Raw genomic sequence first — 20,073 nt, forward strand, 5'->3', positions numbered from 1 at the left:
TCACCTTTCACATAACCCATCACCATTGGGTTAATAATAGTAAATAATAATGCAACTAATTATAATGTTTTTAATCAATGAAGGGAAAAGAGCAGTGTCACCTACTAATATCAAATCATATAATTTAAAAATATTTAAACAAGTTAAGAAAGGAAGATTCTGTGGTTGAATATTAGAGTTGTTCTTCATACTACTATTTTATTTTCATGTGGTAAATAAATTTCTTACAGTACTTCAAAGAATCATAAACAAAGCTTTATTCAGTCTTCTTGGAATTCTGGCCGTCCCAAGTCTCTAGCATTAGGTCCTGCTGCAAATAAACTTCTCAGTCGAGCAAAATCATCAAGCGAGCCAGCCACTCTAGAGTCATCACCAAGTCCTGAAGTTGGTTTGTATGGAATTTAGTATGCTAAGGCTATACTATGCATGTGTTGATTCAATAAGTTAAATTTCTAAATACACATAAATATTGATTTTATATGTTAACTTCTTGAATGAATATAAATAATTATATCTCCTTTCATACAGGTCGAATAACATTTTCAACCTGTACAAAAGGTTGAATAGCATATTGAAAGCATTGAGATAAATTTAGAATAAATTTTGGTGTTGTATGGCTTCAGCCATATAACACCAAAGAATTTTGTAACAAACCTAATTTACTTTTTAGCTACACATCTTACACAGATGTATTTTAGTAGATGCTGCATTTTACAAAGAGAATTAGAGTTTTTAAGAGTTTAAAAAAATATTGACCAAGATTATTCACGCTTTTATACTTAGGATTTAATAACAGATATGATTATTAAAATGTAATCTTAATACTGTTATTATTAATGAAATGTCAAGTAATCTAAAGAAAGAAAAATGTAAATAAATAAATTAGATTTGAACTTACCTTTTATAGTTAGGAGTGAAATACAAACAGTATTTTTGTTGACACTGACCAGACAGAAAATGTGACTTAATTTTAAAGTAATGAAACAAAATCTGCTTACATAGAAAAGAGAATAACAGGAAAAGAAGACAAATGCCAAAACCCAGTGAAACAATGTCTCTTTGCAGATTTCCAATAACACAAAAATAGAATGAATGGAATAATATGTTTTAAAAAGGTGAAGACTTCAAAATGACAGTGAGACAATATGTCTCCTCGATTGGCTAATGCTGTCTGATATTGATATTAAATACTGATATTAAAATTTAGAGAAAATAAATTGAATAAAAGGAAGGTTCCCTAATGAAGAATAAATGAAAATACTTAGAAAAGAATGAAAGAGGAATTCAGCCACCAAAACCCCATCTTTTCAAGGGGGAAGCTACATGACACTCCAGCAGGTGAAGACAAACATTGTTTTTGATTATTTATGTTACATTTGTGTGTTTTTTATTTCATTTATTCACAGCTTCAAGGCTCCACTGGTCAGGACTGCATTTGCTTACTGGTTGTATAATGTCAGGGATCCTGTCAGAAGCTATCATAACACCACATTCATCCCTTGCCCACTGGATTGCCTTGTAGCCTCCCCTTTGCTTTAGGAGAAGAGGAATTTGACCTCCATGTGGTCAAATTCCTCTTATATTCTTTTCCAGGTATTTAATTTATTCTTCATTAGGTGACTTTCATTCTGTCCACATTTACTCTCTCTCTAAATTTTAATTTCAATCTGTGGTAGCTTTAGCCTGTTAAGGAAACTTAGTATTAACAATGGCAAATGATGCAGGAAAGCAAGTTGTCTCACTGGCATTACGGAGTTTTCACTTCTGAAAAATTTTCTCCCATTCATTCTTATTTTTCATTACTGGAAATCCTAAATGTGTGAAGAGACATATGTTTCACTGCTTTTTGGCATCCTCCTTCTTTTCCTGTTTTACTTTTTGTATATAAGCAGACTTTATTTTGCTACATAAAGTCAAAGATTTGGTTTGGTTGGTGTTAACAAGAATACTGTTCATATCTGTTGATTGAGCTTGCTGATATATTTGTAATGTTATTTGGGTGAAAATAACCTTAGTTATCATGCTTTACAAGAAAAGAAAACAAAAATGGATACCTGAGTTGCAGGAAGCATTGGACCATGTTGTTTTCACTAGTTGCATCATAATTTTATTAAAAATTGAAAGTAATTGCCCGACAATACATCATTACAAGAGCTGCTTTAATGGCTGTTTAAACTTGAAGTATATTATGTAAAGCTGTTAGAAGATGAAATGCACAAGGCATAATTTCTTATGGGTTTAGGTAATTAACTATATAATATTGGTGTAGATACACCATAGTTTACCCATAAATTTGAACTACATATGTAGTGTAAACGGCATCATTTTAATTGTATCTTATATTGCGGGTGCCTCCAGCCGTCTCATTGTGAAGGCACCCACAATATGAGATACAATTAAAATGATGCCATTTACACTACATACGTAGTTCAAATTTATGGGTAAACTATGGTGTATCTACACCGATATTACATTTTGTAAAGGTGGATGATATAAGGTAATAATATGTTGATTTCTTGTGGCTTATAATTCTTTCAGCCTTAAGCCATTTAAATCTTTGCTTGTGAATAAAACTGAACATTGCATTACTAAAGAAGCCTTATAGTTATACTAATTCTACTGTTTCTGCAGTAATGTTTCATTATTCTGAATTCTTCATTTCATTGTTCTGAAGAAATTTTAAGAAAATATCTTGTTTGAATGTTAATTTTGCATCTTTATGCTCAAAAAACCTTTCCAGATGCTTTCCTGTGGACGTGTTCAGTCAACTTGTTATGATTGATGGCTGTGCCTTTCACCATTGGTAATGTTTGTTTGATTCTCCCAAGTCTTGTTGTAACTGTTTATTCAAGACAGCAGATCTGTAATTATCTGTAGTGAATAAGAAAGTTTAAGTTGTTGAAAGAAAGATAATATTCTGTTCTTGTAAAATGTAATATACAAGTTTATTCCAGTTAAGAATAAATTTTTTTTGTTTATTTCCTGTGTTGATTGTTGAAATGTTTTGATTTTTAAATGATTCACATAAAAATTTTTGTAATGCTTTCATATCAACTGTGCTGAAAGTTTTGTCACTTGTTGAAAGAATATACAAATTATTTTGGCCGTTTCCCTCTTTAACATGCTATATAAGACTGACCATGAGAAAAGTTTGTACATGCAAGTTGATACTAGTAGCTTTTAGAAATATACAGAAAGTTAATTTATGAAATCATACTGAAGGTTGCTACTTTATTAAAAGTTTATAAAAGCCAAGTTTAAGTGGCTCATTATAGAAAATGTTTTATATTGTTTTTCTGTTACATCAGCATAATTGCTATGGAACAAAGAGGTGGGGGAGAAAAGTCTGCTAGTTTTAGTGAGATAATATGCCATATCACAAAGCAAAAAAATTATTAACTGGTTTCAAAATCATAAAATCCTGGGTCTAAAGTGGCCAGCTAATGAGAAGCCTTTAGCTTCCAACTGCTGTTGTGGGGATGTCTCACATATTTAAATGTACAGCAGATTCACACATTCAACTGATGCCATACAATTGAAAAAGATATTGTGAATTTAGGCAGAACTGTGGATAATGATATTTGTCTCTAAATTGAAAAGCATAAGCCTTAGTGTGTGTGTGGCGCCTCTGTAGCCAGGTGGGAAAGAGCAGCAGCGCGTAGCGCACGCTTCTTGATTAGACTGGGGTTCGAGCCCGTCACCACCAAATACAGAGGATGCGGAAAGGTCAAGGGAATGACCACCGTATATTCCCCGAGCAATATGGCCTTAGTTGCTTATGCTCCTAAAAACCAAATAACAAGCCTTGGTGTGGCAGCCCTGGTTTTCAGTGGGAGCAGAAAGATCCCCATGATGAGAATTAAACATGGCAAGGCATTCAAATTTTATTTAATTTCAACTGCTGCACCGGTCACCCCCTGCAATCCCAAAACATATTTTACTCCTTTTTAGAGCATAGATGCATGCATAAATATGGGTATTTTTTTCTGTTTTGTAATACATATAAATCCTCCTTCTTTAGTGATAAGAATGAACTGTATACAGCTTAGGAGTGGAAAACTTTAGTGAAGCACGCTGAAATAAATTGTGCAACCTGTATGTACTTGAATGAAAATTTGATCGTTTTTCTAGTGAGTTTACTGATGAACTGATATCAAGGGAAAAATAGTGGCATTTCAGGAAATAAAGATGATGATGTTGAAATAGTAGAACAAATCCCAACCCACTGCTTACCATGCAGTGTTATATCGAATGGCAGAAAGGAGTTGAAATTACTTTAATATTAGATGATTTTAATCATGTTTTATATAAGACATTTTATTCATGGGTGAAATCCATCAAGAAATAAAACGATTGCAATACATTTATACACCATAATAGATATTTTAATAAATGAACATCACAAACCCAATACCACATCCTTATTCATATGCATAATAAGTGAGAACAAAGAAAGATTACAAATTTGCCTTTCTCAGTGACTGCTGACATCATGTCTTAAGAACAGCTCTAATTTAATGCCTAGCCTATTGTGGTTTCTCCTTTCACACCACTTAATCCTGTTAAATGGTATGAAGTGGTGTGTTAATCCTATTGTTTTAAAGCCCATGACTAAATTATTTACATTTAATGCAACATGACTGAAAGGATTCTTTTATTTATTTATTTTATTATTATTATTATTATTTTTTTTTTATTCTTTCAACCCTGGTATGGCAAAGTTCCTATTATTATATACTTGTTATATACTTGGGTGCACCCTAGCATATACTGTGCTAATTCTGATTCTTTGGTGTTCCTTTTAACAGTGTTTGTTATTTTATTCTCTGCTAGTTTCAGATTTTCACCCTGAATTGCCTGCATATTTCCTGGAATTACCTTGCCACATTTCCACTTATTTCTGCATATTCCATTTTATTAATTGACGTAAAGTCCACCTGAAGACTACTTTTTTGCAGATTTCTTTTTGTTTTTTCACTGATGCCTTTTATATAGAGAATCACTACTGCTTTTTTGTAAACAATATTCCTTTTTGTATTATTGTCTTTGTTCTGAATATGTGATGGTTGCTTGTTTATGTGCTGCACTTCCCATTCCAAAATATTCCACAGGTGTTCAATTGGATTAAGGTCAGGTGAATTTTGGAGGCCAGTCAAGATGAGTGATATCGTCACTATATTCCTGGAACCACTTGTGCACAGTGTGGGAACGATAACACAGTGCATTATTATCTTGGAAGATCCTATTTCTCCCCCTAAAAAAAATACAAGGCAGGGTGCACATGGTCTTCTAAGAGCTGCCAGTAGACCTCACCAGTGAAATGTTGGTCCATAAACCGAGGTTCTAGTTCTTGCCAGCAAAACATGCCCTATATTAAGTAATCAGCACCATTTGCCTGGATAGTGGGCACCATGCATGATGGGTCCATGGACTCGTGTTGCTTGCGCTGCACACGGAGTCTGTCAGCATGTTGCACCAGGTATTTGGACTCGTGCAACCAGCACACTCATTTCCAGTTCTTCAGTGTCCAAGCAGTATGTTGATGACACCACAGCATTCACCATAGACAATAATCAGCTGTGAGAAGAGGGTGTCTCTTGGTTCATCTGCTAAGTAGTGATCCATGCCCGACACATGGATCACTCTATCGTGTGGAGGTGGTACAGAAATTGCACTACCCCCATTCTACAGTATCAAGAGTGTATTGGGAATACGCCATTTCAGCAATAACATCTAATCATGGATAGCACTGTGGATGGAGAAATGTGGTGGTTGAATGTGGCTGTCGATGTCTGTCTTACATTGTTTCAGCCAACCAGAGAGTGACAGTAGCACAAATCACCACCGACTTCAATGAGGGAGGTGCCAGAAATGTGTCTACCAAGACCATCAGGCGATCATTAGCTGCAATAGGTTACAGGAGCCACCAAGGCCCATTTCTAACACCAGAACACAGGACTCTATATGAAAGTTGGCAGGGTAGTTAATAACAGTAATCAGCGTATGCTAGTGCAACAAGATCTAGACAAATTAGGAAGATGGGCTGAGAAGTGGCAGTTAGTTTAATATTGACCAATGCAAGGTACTTCATATGGGGAGCAGCAATCATAGATTAATGTACCAGCTGTGTGGTAATGCACTCAGGCAGGGGAGAATGAAAAATACTTGGAGGGGTAATTGTGCAGTCATTACATGAAGTTCTCTGAGCAGTGCAGGCAAGCTGCCAGGACAGCTCATGATCCTTTGTCAATGATACAACAAGAATTTTGCCAGCTGTTATAAGGAAATAATCATTCTTATGTATAAGGCAATGGTTAGGCCATATTTTGAATACTGGATATAGGTCTGGAAGGTTCATTTTAGGAAGGGCATGGATCTGTTGGAATGGGTACATAGAAAAGCACAAGCTTGGTGAGGGTTGCAAAAGGGTGCTCATTCTTTTGTTCCCCTCACCAATCAGGACACAGCTTCAGTCTTGTAAGTTGAGCATCTGGAGACTAGACATCTGAGAGCTGATCTGATTGAAGTGTTTAAGGTCTTTATTGAATTTTGTAAACTTAATGCTGACAGATTCCTTTCTCTTGTTCAGATTATGCATATGAGGGGGCATGAATTCAAACTGAGAATGGTTGGTTGCAGCTTGGATGTATGGAAATTTGCCTCCTGTCAAAGGGTGGTTGATTGTAGGAACAAACTAACATCTGGTGTTGTGGAGGTGGGCTCTTTGAATAAATTCAAGAATGAACTAGATAAACTGTTAGATTGAATGGACCGGTGGATGGGAAGGGGTTTTTTTTTTTCTGATGCTGTATAAGCTTGCTTTCTTGCATCTTTTGCTGCTGCTACTACTACTATTAGTACTACTACTACTAATAATAATACTTTCAGTATCCTTAGTTTAAGCTACATTTCTTTCATTATTATCAAAACATTCTAAACATCTACTTGATAAAGTTTTGTGAACAGCGATGTTTATTTTTTGTGGTTGACTAGATGCTTAGTTTGTGCATTATCCAGAATCCACCAGCTTTCTGTTAACTTGCACATTTTGCCTAAAAAGGCAAGCTGTTATTGATCTCAAGCTTAAACTTAACATCTTCTAAACGTTGTTCAGATATTCTTTGTATTTCAATAATTTTTTATGCCTGTGTTCCCATACTATGAACACAACTATGAAATGGATTACCAGAGAAGGCCTTAAAGTGGCTTGCTGGATATTTGCATTTTAAAAATTCTCCATGAACAGATCTGCTATTAATGCTGATAATGGTTGGTAAGTTGAATAAGAATTTGCTTAAGTAATAACTTATTAGCTTGTAACATTCCTACTTACCAACCTGCAATTTTTATTTCTGTTATTTTAATAGCTTGATTCCTGAATCACACTGTTAACGTGGCACGAGATGGTTGCAAACTAATAAGACATTTCCTATCAGAATGCTTATTCAGTTCATCAAATTAGCATTAAGACCAAGATAATAAGTTCCAAGGTAAAATGTACACAAGAGTGGCCTAAGTCAAAGAATATAAGTACATAAGTCGAAGAATTCCAAGTGATTAGTGGGGTTGGGAGAACGATAGAGGCAACGGATGAATTTGACAGAATATGGTAGAGAAGATCGAAAAGAGGAGATTCCAAATTACTAAGGGAATATCAGAATGGACATATGCACAAGTACCACCTTTGAAGCAATTGGAATCATACAGCAAATAATTTGGACAACAGATGAGCAATGGTTGAATATACCGATAACTGGGATTCTGTCAGAAAGAGTACATGGGGTTTGGCAGACTGATTGGAACTGAGACTATGTATATTTGTGAAATGAACGATGTAGTGTTGGGGAGGTTTAGATATTTTCACAAATACGTTTGTTCTATTAATTTGACAATTCATGATGTATTCAGTAGTAAGAAAAGGTTGGGAGACCATGCTGTATGAAGCAATGAAATTTTTGGATATGGAGTACACATAGCAAGAATATACCCAGCTGCTTGACATAATGTGGCCTCAACAATGCCGCAATACACACAATCCTCCAGTCACTATCTGGCAGAGTAGAGGCAGCAAGATTATACACTAGCTGATCCAGAGGCCCCCTAGAGAGTCCACCAAAGAGGCCCCCTAGATAGTCCACCAAACCAAATCCAGAGGCCCCCTAGATAGTCCACCAAACCAAACCAATAGGTTTGGTTTGGTGGACTATCTAGCGGCCGGCCTGTGAACACCATTTTAGAGCTGTACCCTCGAAATGTAAGGAAGATTGGATCTGGTAGAGTAGAGGCAGCAAGATTATACACTAGCTGATCCAGAGGTCCCCTAGAGAGTTACCAATAGGTTCGGTTTGGTTTGGTGGACTATCTAGCAGCCGACCTGTCAACACCATTTTAGAGCTGTACCCTCGAAATGTAAGAAAGATTGGATCTCGCCATGATGTTCATCATAACCTTAAAAGATATCAACCTTACTGCATCATGAAAGAGATGGAGGAGGGTGGTTTCCGGAACTTTGCTCTGGAGACTAAACACTGGTTCCATCATTTCAGGCTTTCAATAAGTGTGGTGGTATTGCACTAGTTCAGTGGTTCCCAACCGGTGGTTTGCAAACCCCTGGGGGTTCGCACTAAAAATTCTTTAAAATAATTAAATGCACATGGCATAATACTTAAAGAGTTTAGTATCTATATAATATCGGTGTTTTGATACACCATAGACACTCTTAAAAAAAAACTACAAAGTAGTTGTTGTGGGCATCATTTGCTCTTTCTCATATTGTGCTCTGCCTTCACGACGAGTTGCCATGATACTGCACTACCTCAAATAAGTAACGCTTCACTAATAGAGAAACGCTTCACTAATAGAGAAGACTATTGTTACTTATTCTCAGTGAGTACCACCACCCAGACATGTTTCAAGGCTATTGGCCTATCATCAGTGGGTGGGCAGGTACCCTAGTATTGCAGACATGACGACCCAGTTGTGAAGTTAATCGCACAATATGAGAGATGCCAAAAGGTGTATAAGATAATATTTAAAATAATTAAATGCACATGGCATAATACTTTAAGAGTTTAGTATCTATATAATATCGGTGTTTTGATACACCATAGACACTCTTAAAAAAAACTACAAAGTAGTTGTTGTGGGCATCATTTGCTCTTTCTCATATTGTGCTCTGCCTTCACGACGAGTTGCCATGATACTGCACTACCTCAAATAAGTAACGCTTCACTAATAGAGAAGACTATGAAGACGTCGTGAAGGCAGAGCACAATATGAGAAAGAGCAAATGATGCCCACAACAACTACTTTGTAGTTTTTTTAAGAGTGTCTATGGTGTATCAAAACACCGATACTAAAAATTCTGTAATGGCGTCTGCTTAGATTTACGTAGGTATATTATTGTAAACTACAAAATATAACTAATAATAAACAATAAAGTAAAATAAAATTAAATAAAAAGTAAAGAATTGCCAAATAAAGAAACCACATCTCCCACAATTCCTTATAATCACTTTACTATCTTACAGTATATCATGTTAAATATCTAAAATTATTTCTTGACTCAATGTCTAAGAGTGTTAAAAAGGTTGTTTATGCATGGGTAATGCGAGATATAATCAAACGATGAATGCCTACTACCTGGGTAGTAGAAATTATGGAAGTGTATTACCCATGAGTAAACAATCTTTTTCATACACTTAAGACATTTAGTCAAGAAATATATTTAGATTAAACCATGCAAACCATCAAGCATCTCTCATATTGTGGAGTTATACTTCATAACTGGGTTGTGATTACTGTAACAACTGGGTACCTGCCCACCCATAGATGAGTAAGCCAACAAGCTTTGAAACGGTGCCATCTGGGTGGAGGTATCTGCTGCGAATAAGTAACATTATTCTTGTCCTCTGGTGAAGTTACTTATTCAAAGTAGCACAATACCTCGGAAACTCATTGTGAAGGTATTCTTTTTTTTTTTTTTTTTTATGTAAACCTATAGTACTTGGTTCTAATACCTATATTAGAACCAAGTACTATAGGTTCTAATATAGATATTAGAACCTTTAGTACTTAGTACCATGCTTGGGTTGGAGGTTGAGAAGATGAAAGAAGATATTTGTTGACATTAGACTTGAACTTCTGCAGATTGTAATTTTTAGGAAATACATAAGTATGAAGGAAGGTTATTCCAGAAAACATTAGTTGAATGAATAAATGAGGAAGAAGAAAAGTTGGTTCTGTGGAATTGAACTTGGACAGTAAAAGGATGGTGACTGGTTGCGCCACGTGTTGGGACTGCTTTGAACAAGAGAGTGGGAATTATAGAAGCCAATTCAGAAGAACAGAGTCCATGCAAGTAACTATAGAAAAGGCATGCAACAGAAACAGAACGTCTATGAGACAGAGAGTGGAGAGACTCTGTTACAGATGAGACATTAATTAACCTAACTGCCCTCTTTTGAATGGAATCTAGAGGCCTGTGAGAGGTTTTGGGGACACTGCCCCAGATGTAGGAACAATATTCTATGGTAGGCCAGAAATATATCAACAGAGTAAACAACTGTTTGGATGAAAAGTAACGCTGAGAGCTAAAGAGAAAACCCAGTTTTTTAGATGCAGAAGAAGCAATATTTATAATGTGCTTTATGCCGAGAGGGATTAGAAGTCACAGTAATCCCTAAGATCTTGCCTAGAAATCGGAGTATCATCGAAGATAAGCATAGGAGCAGAAGAATCTTTTTTTGTGAGATATAAGACAATGCTGACTTTTAGAAGGATTGAAATTAAGTTTTCTTTGCCCCACTGTAGAATTACCTGGAGATCCACATTTATGGAATTGGTAGTGGATATTCGAGAAGCTAAACTGGTTGAGCAGGGCAGGGTTTCTCAAACTGCAAGGTTGAAAGCAATGTGTTATCATCAGCAAAACTATGGATAGGATTTCCGGTCAATGGAAGAAGGCCATTAATATAGAAGAGGAAAAGAGTGGGGGAAAGTACTGAACCTTGGGGAACACCAACATTAAGGGAGAAGTTAGAAGACAGAGAGCAGTATACCATCACTTGCAGTGAGCAGTCAGAAAAAAACTGAATACCAATTACAAAGAACAGCTGGCAAACCATAGGATTGAAGCTTATTTAGGAGACCCTTAATGCTAAACACGATCGAAAGCCTTTGAGGTGTCAAGAGCAACTGCTTGTGTTTCACCAAACTTGTCCATTGAATTAGTCCAAAAATGGGTAATATAAGCCAGAATATCACCAGTGGATTGACAGAGACGGAATCCATACTGGCGATTGTTGATCAGACGGAAGGTTTATAGGTAGTTTAAGAGTTGGCGGTTAATTGATTTCTCCATTACTTTAGAAAGAGTAGAAGTAATTGCAATGGGACATTAATCGGATGAGAGGGATTTGTCACCCTTTTTAGGAACTGGCTGGACATGAGCAAATTTCCAAGCAGAAGGAAAAACATCTTTGGAATAAGAAAGTGAAACACGACAACACAGGAGTAAGTTCAGGGGCACAGGTTTTGAGAACAAGTGGAGAAATACCATCAGGACCTGGAGCTTTTGTAGCGTCAGATTCATCAAAACAATCAACATACTTTTGATAAGCACAGGATTACATAAAAGCACAGGATTCACTGAATGGAGTGTACTGGGAATGGTTGGAGGTGATTTACCAAGATTACCAATACATGAATTGGAAATAAAATAGGATGCTAGCAGGTCAGCTTTATCTTTGGTTAATGTGAAAACAGAACCATCTGGTTTTGAGAGAGGTGGGAATAGAGATGGGCAAAAATTGCCTCCAATAGCTTTGGAAAGAGACCAGAAAACCAGAAAGCTTCTGCTTTACAAAGTATAAATAATACTTAATAATAATAATAATTATTATTATTATGGAATGTTGTTTATAAAAACGTAGTACTGGGAATATTTTATAATAAAAAATCAGTACTACTATTATATGATTTCAGAGAATATAGGCTTAAGGGTTTGCGATAAAATATTATGTTAAAGGGGGTTTGCGATAAAATATTATGTTAAAGGGGGTTTGCGAGTCAAAAAAGGTTGGGAACCACTACACTAGTTGATAAGAGTTATCTACCACCTAGTATTGCCTTATAACACAGAGGTTTCTCATTCTCTCGACCCCTGCTTACGTTGGTTTGCACCTGTGTGGTCACCTCCCCACATTCATCCCCTTCCTTCTAAAGTTTATATAACTAAAGAAGTCCTTGCTGTTTTTCGTAGCATCCTTTGATAAAGATTTCTCATAATCTGCCTTCGCTTGCCTAACTTCCTTTGTGACTTGATTACAGACTAGCTTATAACTATTGTAGGCTTCTGTGTTGCCTGATAATTTATATGCATCCCATGCATTTTTCTTCTCTGCCATGAGTCCTCATTAGTTCATCTGACATCCATTTAGGCCTAAACCTTGAACAGTATTTCTTAATCAGTGTGAAAAGCCAGGTAGCTTCCACAATTACTTCCTTGAATGCTTCCCATTTAGAATTTGCTGCCAGTAACATCAACAGTTGATCCCACTGTACAGAATTTATGGAAGCAAAAACCCTTCCCTTTACCATTGATGGTAGTAATATCTTTAAGTAAATCCCACATCAGTACACTGTGATCACTGCCACCCAGTGGGTCTTTTATCTGTAAATTCTTAATGCATGAATAATCACTGCTGATAGCCATATCAAGAGTATTACTTTGTTTGGTTACCTCTCGAACATGTTGCTGTAGAAAACCATCATCTAATAAATTTACAAAAGTCTTGCTAGTGTGCGAGTGATCAATCCACAAGTTCCAATCAATATCTGGGAAGTTAAATGTCTCCCACTATTATTCATTCTGATTTACTGACCCACTCTCTTTCTCTGTACAGTTGTTAGTCATACTCATCAGAGTCATTAGGCCTATAACACACACCCACCTACTCTCAATTTTTGTCCCAGTGCTTATATCACACTAAACTGACTCAACATTACATTGACCACCAACATCAGTTGGATGCACTTCCTTAGATTTTGTGTTTCTTAACTAACAGCATAATCCCTCCTCCCTTCCTATCATGTCTATCCTTTCTCTACACATTGTACTCCCCAAATTCCAATTCTGCACTGCTTATCCGTGTGACACCACGTCTCTGATATCCCAGCAATTCTGACTTTGATGTCTTGACTAGCACTTCAAACTCATCAAATTTATTAGCTATACTCCTAGCAGCACCTCCGTAGCCAGGTGGGAAGGAGCAGCAGTGCGTAGCACACGCTTCTTGATTAGACCAGGGTTCGAGCCTGTCACCACCAAATACGGAGGATGTGGAAAGGTCAGGGAATGACCACCGCATATCCCGGAGTAAATACACTATGATCACTGTACCTTAACATTAGCAACTTTGCCTTAGTTGCTAATGCTCCTAAAAACCAAATAACAAAAATATACTCCTAGCATTGGTGTACATGCAAGTACACATGCACCTATTCTTATTCAAAATTACCTTAACACAGCTCATGTATTTATTTGTTCTGTGATGACTATCACCAGTCCCTGAAAACCCCAGCACCCTGCCCTCCAATCTAAGAGAAGCAGTGCAAGAATCACTTGCACCTCTTCCTGCAAATATTCTAGCACCCCCTTCTATTTAAGTGTATCCCATCCCTGTAGAAGTAGTCTTTCCTGTTAACAAGCACAGACCATACTGAGAAAATTTCTATCCCATGAACCTTGCACAATCTCTCCAGGTCCAAATTGATTGACAAGGCTCTCATCCTGTACTCCCTCCTATCTTGACTGGGCAGAATTGCAGACACTTTCAAATTTAACCCTAACTCACATCCTTTTTTTCAACATTGACCTATTCTTGTTAAGTAAGTCTGTAGATCTCATACTCTTAAAGTCACTAGTGTCAACGTGCAAAACAGTATCATCCTTTGTGCCCTTAAAAGATGATATCTGCTGTACAATGTCATCAACCTTTTCCCCTGGCAGACATACCCTGGTCCTATTCCACCTATCCTTTTTTACCCAATATATTACCCATTTCCCTGACAATGGAGTCACCGACAATAATTATCTCCTGAGGGACCAGTGCCTTCTGCCTTGGAGATTGCCGCTATGTTGCCTGATGCACAAGAAGGTGCTCTGGCGTTGAGTTGGGCAGCTGAGAGCTTGACTGGTCCCCCAATTTAATTACTCCAAGGTCACCAGAATGCTAAGTTGCTGCCTATGAGCAAGATACCGTGAACAATGGCAGTGCATCTGGCAGAGTCAAGCCAATAACAAGATACTGGGTATTAAAAAAAGATCTCAAACTATGGAAATACTGTATACCTGAGAACCAACATGAAGAAGTCATATTAGCCAAATTACAGATTGGCCACACACACCTGATAGATCTTTACCTACTTGTAGCCATTAACCCACCACAATGCACAAACTGCAACACTCATCTTACAGTCCAATATATAATCATTGATTGCCCTATTTACTATGATGAACAACAAACTCTCTTTGCCTCATTTTCTGCAATGAACACACTGTGTATTATTCATCTCCTAGCAGATACACCACACAGAGATAAAATCTTTACTTTCCTCAAACAGATACAACTCGATAATGCACTTTAAACTTCAACCACAATCCATATTGATAAAAAACAGGGCATTAAACTTTACCATATTTAGGCACATTATGGCCATGCTGCTCTTCTGCTGTAAATCCCCCAAATAAACAACCCAAAACCAGGAAAGAAATATTTGCATAGGCAAGAACAGTATCATACAGGAATGAACTAGCCAGGAGCACTGAGTGCTGTAGCATCTCAGGCCTCCCTATATTCAGATCTCACCCAGGCCTTAAAATCCCAACATGTTCCTGCTTATACAATAGCCTCTTCTGCAGAACTGAGTCAAACCTTTGCTAAAATCCAAATAAGCAATGTTTGCAAGTATTTCCTGTCCAGCTCATGAGTGATTCTGTAAAAATAGCTGACAAAATTAGTTAAAATTGATTTTCTCTGTAGTTGTTTGAAATTAAATGATAACTGGAAAAATTGCTGATAAAATCAAAACTGTCAAAGGGATTACTTTAAAAATATAGATATTTGCATTAATTAGCACCATAGAAAAATATCAATTAGCACCATACAAAAGCAAATATTGATTATAAAAATAAATGAATATTCATGTATTTATTTATTGCCTTGGCCTTAAAAAACAGTATCATAAAGATATGGACAGGCCAGGAGCACTGGGTGCTCTAGCATTCCATACCCTCCCTATATTCAGACCTCACTTGGGCCAACCAAACTCATTGGGCTTCAATTTAGATGCTGGTATTAACTAACAGATTTAAACAGTTAAGAAAGAAGCAAACTTAAAATTTAAACTTATATTATAAAAATGCATTTGTAGCTTATTACTGTAGCTAAACATGTTTATACCCCAGGTGTATTTTCCAACTTTATCTTTAAAAACAGGAATAGAAAAATGTGTGTGGAATTATCTTATGGCTGCGAAATTGTGAGTACCTGGAAGGTCACTTGCAAATGGCTCATATTTGAGCAATATATCAGTAATACCTTTGTTTCCTTGTGCCTACATTCTGAAATGACCACTGGACATCTGTTGAGTTGAGGAAGTTCAAAGAAACTATTTTTAACAAATTCTAAAAATCCTTGTGATTTTACAGTGTTGTTTTCTAAAACAAGATTTGTCAACTATGATTTTTATAATTATGAGATCTGTTATTTCTGCATAACATGTAATTTTTACTTTTAATTGATAATGATTCTTTTAACGTTTCCTTATTAATATTTATGCTTAAAACATAAAATATAAAGGGTAGCTTTATATATTAATCTAAGTTAATTTTTAATTTGAAAAGAATATTTAAAAAAAATCATGCCTATGCTAGTTATTTTTACATGGGAATATCAAAAGTGATTTGTTTTTTAAGAATATGAGCAAAATCGAGAAATACATCTTTGCTGATAGCAAGTTTGATTTTCCCATATATTGGAAGTAATGTCTTACCATATGTATTTCAAACATGAAATGCCTTGTTTTGCTAATCTGTGAGTTGAAGATTTTAACTGTCTTACGAGACTGATTTAATAATTAAGAAAATTAAAATAAAGTAAATAAATTAATGAAAATACACCACTGTTATGTATAAAAATTTAACAGCACATTCAAAATAATATATTATTTATCACTTATTTATTGACTGCTTAAGAATAGTTGCCCATATGCATTACAACACAACACAACACTTAGGTGCTGTTTGAATGTTTGTGTGTGTTACGCCACATCACTTATAGTGCTGTTTGATACTTATATAAATCAGAACAGAGAATGTGTTAGTTACACTTTACAAATAATACTAAAAATCAACAATGAGCAGCTGTCTGTATATTCATAATCACAAGTATGAGATATTGTGTGTATTAATACATTCTTTCAAGGTAGCATGTTTTTAATTGGCTATTAATATCTATCTGCATCTGTTTGTTTCCCAGTTGAAAATTTGCATTAATTCTGTCTGATGTGTACTTTAAAATTGAGGTTAAAATGTGCATAATTGTGTATTTTAAATTTTCTGTCACCAAAAGTATATGAACCACAAACTTATATTAATGATTTCTGTGGAAGATGCAGTTGATGTCCATTCAGCATGGGTTTCAAAGCATTGGTTAGTTGTTTAGATGTTTCTTGGAACATTGTCAATTTATATCATGACATTCCACATTCAAGGTGTGCATGTAACAATATTGATAATATATATTACTGATGATAGGCAGTGATGCCATGCTTTTGATCCTGAACAATTACTGCTGTCAGTGATATACTTGTGACTTCATCTGGATATGAGATATTCAGCATATGTCAGATCTTTCAAACATGGCCACTCCGAGGAACGGCATGAGAGATTACTTTCTTTCGGAAGTCTTTCGCAACTTGTATATTTCTAATTGGTAATATTCAGTATTGTTTTGTTATGGTTATGTGTACTTGTGACCCATCCAGCATTTCTTTCTCTGTGGAAACAGGTTTATTCATTGTTGGTTCTAAAATTGAACAAAACTGTTATGAGGAATTACCTTCTCATTGTGAAGGAGTACCTTAATGGAACAGCATACTTTTGATTTCACCATGATGCAGTTTCAGGTGCTCTTGCCAAAGGATAAAGTTTGCTGCAGCAAATCACTGCTGTTTTAATAGCCATTTCATTCACTTCAAGCATTGCAAGAAATCTCACTCTAAACTTAGAATGTTGTTTGAATTACTTGGGAGCCTACCACGTGTTAAATACGGCCACCTTTAATTAATGAGAAATTCAATCTATTGCTGCCACCACGAAGATGGTGTGTCTGTATTGTATGGTAGATCTTTGGAATTGTTTCTGTAAGGGTACAGAAAGTGGTCTGCATATCTTCTATCACAAATGCAGTTAGTTTGCAACTGATCTCTTTTAACACATAGCCAGAACTGAGTATAATCCATGGTGGCACAAATATTCTAATAACAGTGGCTCCTCATTGGAGTCTTGCACACTGATGTTTTACTAATTGAACGTATTCTCAGTGTTGATGGGTACAGTGGTCATACTCATTTTTCATTCTTGCTATGTTCATAGAGAATCTGGGAGCAGAAAGTAGAGCCACACCAAATTATACCTTTATTCAGCGTTTGTCCTAGAAATCTTGAACAGATGTTTGGTGGAAAATTTGTGCAAATTTTCAACTCTCTGCACAAAATAATGTCAGAGATATACAACTGTGAATCCTAGAAAAAACTTGAAACTGGAAATGTATATAATATTTGTATATTTTTAGAAGAAGTTTGTCCGGATGACACTGAAACATCTGCTGGAGCATCTCGTGGAAGGGGGAACTTTCAGCATCACACAAGACATCCCAGTGACAGTGCGGCTCAGCTGCTATCTCAGGGTGGAGCTGAATTTCATCATGCTAGTGGTCATGGGTCTCATACTCTGCCGCACATGCTAAGGGATAGCATCGATTCTAGTCATCCTGGATTAAGAAAGTCAGGGTTGAGTCATAGCTTGGGGCATCTAGAAGCATCATCGGAGGTATCATGTAGGGAAATGATATCTCTTCCACGGCAACAAACTAACTATTGTAGTGCCACTATTACTGATCATAGTCGGAGACGAGGAGCAAGACAGTCAATCAGGGTAAGTATTTACAGTGTTAAAATTTTTGATAATTTTCAGATATTCTCTTGCAAAAGCTGATAGCCTGTATTAATATGCATTAAACCATCATCTCTGTTGTTATTTTGCAGACGTTTAACAAAACCAAAGTTAACGAAACAGTGCTATTGATGAGATTCAATTTTGTAATATTTGTAATTGAAAATTGTAATTATTAAATATCTTTATTCTTAAGAAGTAAGTAACTTATAAATGACTTCATTTTGTATGTGTTTTTGAATGTTTGTGTGTGTGTTCCATCAATATCTTTATATAATTTTTTATATATTATACCATGTAATTTTTTAAACACTGCCAAGATGGCAGTGTTTAAAAAATTACATGGAAAACCAATTTTCTGATTTACATTCCATGTGGGTTTACTTCTGAGTAAAAAAAAAAAAAAACCAAACCCTTAAAATATGCTTAATAAATACACCAGTGAGCCAAAACATTATGACCACATACATAATATGATGTTGGTCCTCCACATGCAGTCAAAACATTATGACCGCCTACTTAATGTGATGTCGGTCCTCCACGTTTAGCCAAAACAACTTGTACCTGGCGAGGCATGGACACTACATTTCTAAATGTGTCTTGTGGTATCTAGTACCAACACGTAACCAGCCGATATTTTAACTCCTGTAAAGTCCATGGTTGAGACACCACAGATCGAAGTTGCTATTCCAATACAAACTGCAGATGCTCAATGGGATTGGTGTCTGGGGAATTTGGAGGCCAGGGCAATACCTGGAAGTCTTCCTCATGTTCTGCGAACCAGTCTCAAACGGTCCAGGCAGTGCGGCATGGCACATTATCCTGCTGAAAGACTGCCCTGCCAGAGACGAAGACCGTTGCCATGAAAGGGTGTACCTGGTCAGCAATGATGTTTAGGTAGGTGGTAGACGTCAGAGTGCCTGGCACATGGATGACTGGACCCAGGGTATCCCAGCAGAACATCGCCCAAAGTATGACACCGCCACAGCCGGCTTGTTTTCATCCGACGGTGCATCCAGGCGCCATCACTTCCCCAGGTAAATGACGCATACATACCCGGCTGTCCACATGGTGCAACAGGAAACATGATTCATTGAACCAGACAATCTTCTTCCAATCACTCAAGGATCAGTTTCGATGCTCGTGTGCCCATTGTAGGCCCTGTCGCCGGTGAACCGTGGTTAGAATGGGCGCTTGGAGCGGCCTGTGGCTACGCAACCCCATTTTCAGCAGGGTTCAATGTACTATGTATTGTGACACATTACCCCCATCATCAGCATTCCAATTACCGGCAATTTGTGCCACAGCTGCCCTTCTGTTGCCACATACCATCCGGGAGAGCCTTTACTCACCTCAAGCATTGATGAGCCGTGATCATCCAACACTTCACCCGTAGGCGCCTCCGTAGCCAGGTGGGAAGGAGCAGCAGTGCGTAGCACACGCTTCTTGATTAGACCGGGGTTCAAGCCCGTCACCACCAAATATGGAGGATGCGGAAAGGTCAGGGAATGATCACTGCATATCCCGGAGCAATATGGCCTTAGTTGCTAATGCTCCTAAAAACCAAATAACAAACAAACAAAACAACTTCACCAGTGATTCATGGGTTTCCCCTTCTCGAACCACTTTTGGTAGGTATTAACCACAGCTGAATGTGAGTATCCCACCAGCCATGCTGTTTCGGATATGCTCTGACCCAGTCATCTGGCCATTACAATTTGGTCTTTGTCAAACTCACTTAAGTGCACTACCTTTCCCATCTGAAGAACAAGAGTAACACTGGTTAATGGAGCTCAGTATCGGGTGTTTTTTATACCGTGTCCCGACGTGCACAT

At 36.9% G+C, this 20,073-nt stretch overlaps 1 protein-coding gene across 2 annotated transcripts in view; it reads left to right on the top strand.

The window, feature by feature from the left end:
• The window catches only part of TBC1D5 (TBC1 domain family member 5), a 416,292-nt gene that overhangs the window by 310,943 nt on the left and 85,276 nt on the right, over positions 1-20,073 (top strand). The window contains exons 17-18 of one of the 2 annotated variants that reach the window (XM_090379490.1): positions 231-388; positions 17,859-18,220. In XM_090379490.1, the coding sequence (XP_090235616.1) occupies positions 231-388; positions 17,859-18,220 (520 nt within the window). The remainder of the gene's footprint in view (positions 1-230; positions 389-17,858; positions 18,221-20,073) is intronic. The other variant, XM_090379491.1, reaches the window with a different exon arrangement.

The sequence above is a fragment of the Mastigoproctus giganteus genome, chromosome 8, assembly GCF_048544385.1.
Source record: "Mastigoproctus giganteus isolate SK-2022 chromosome 8, ASM4854438v1, whole genome shotgun sequence".
Lineage (NCBI taxonomy): Eukaryota > Metazoa > Arthropoda > Arachnida > Uropygi > Thelyphonidae > Mastigoproctus > Mastigoproctus giganteus.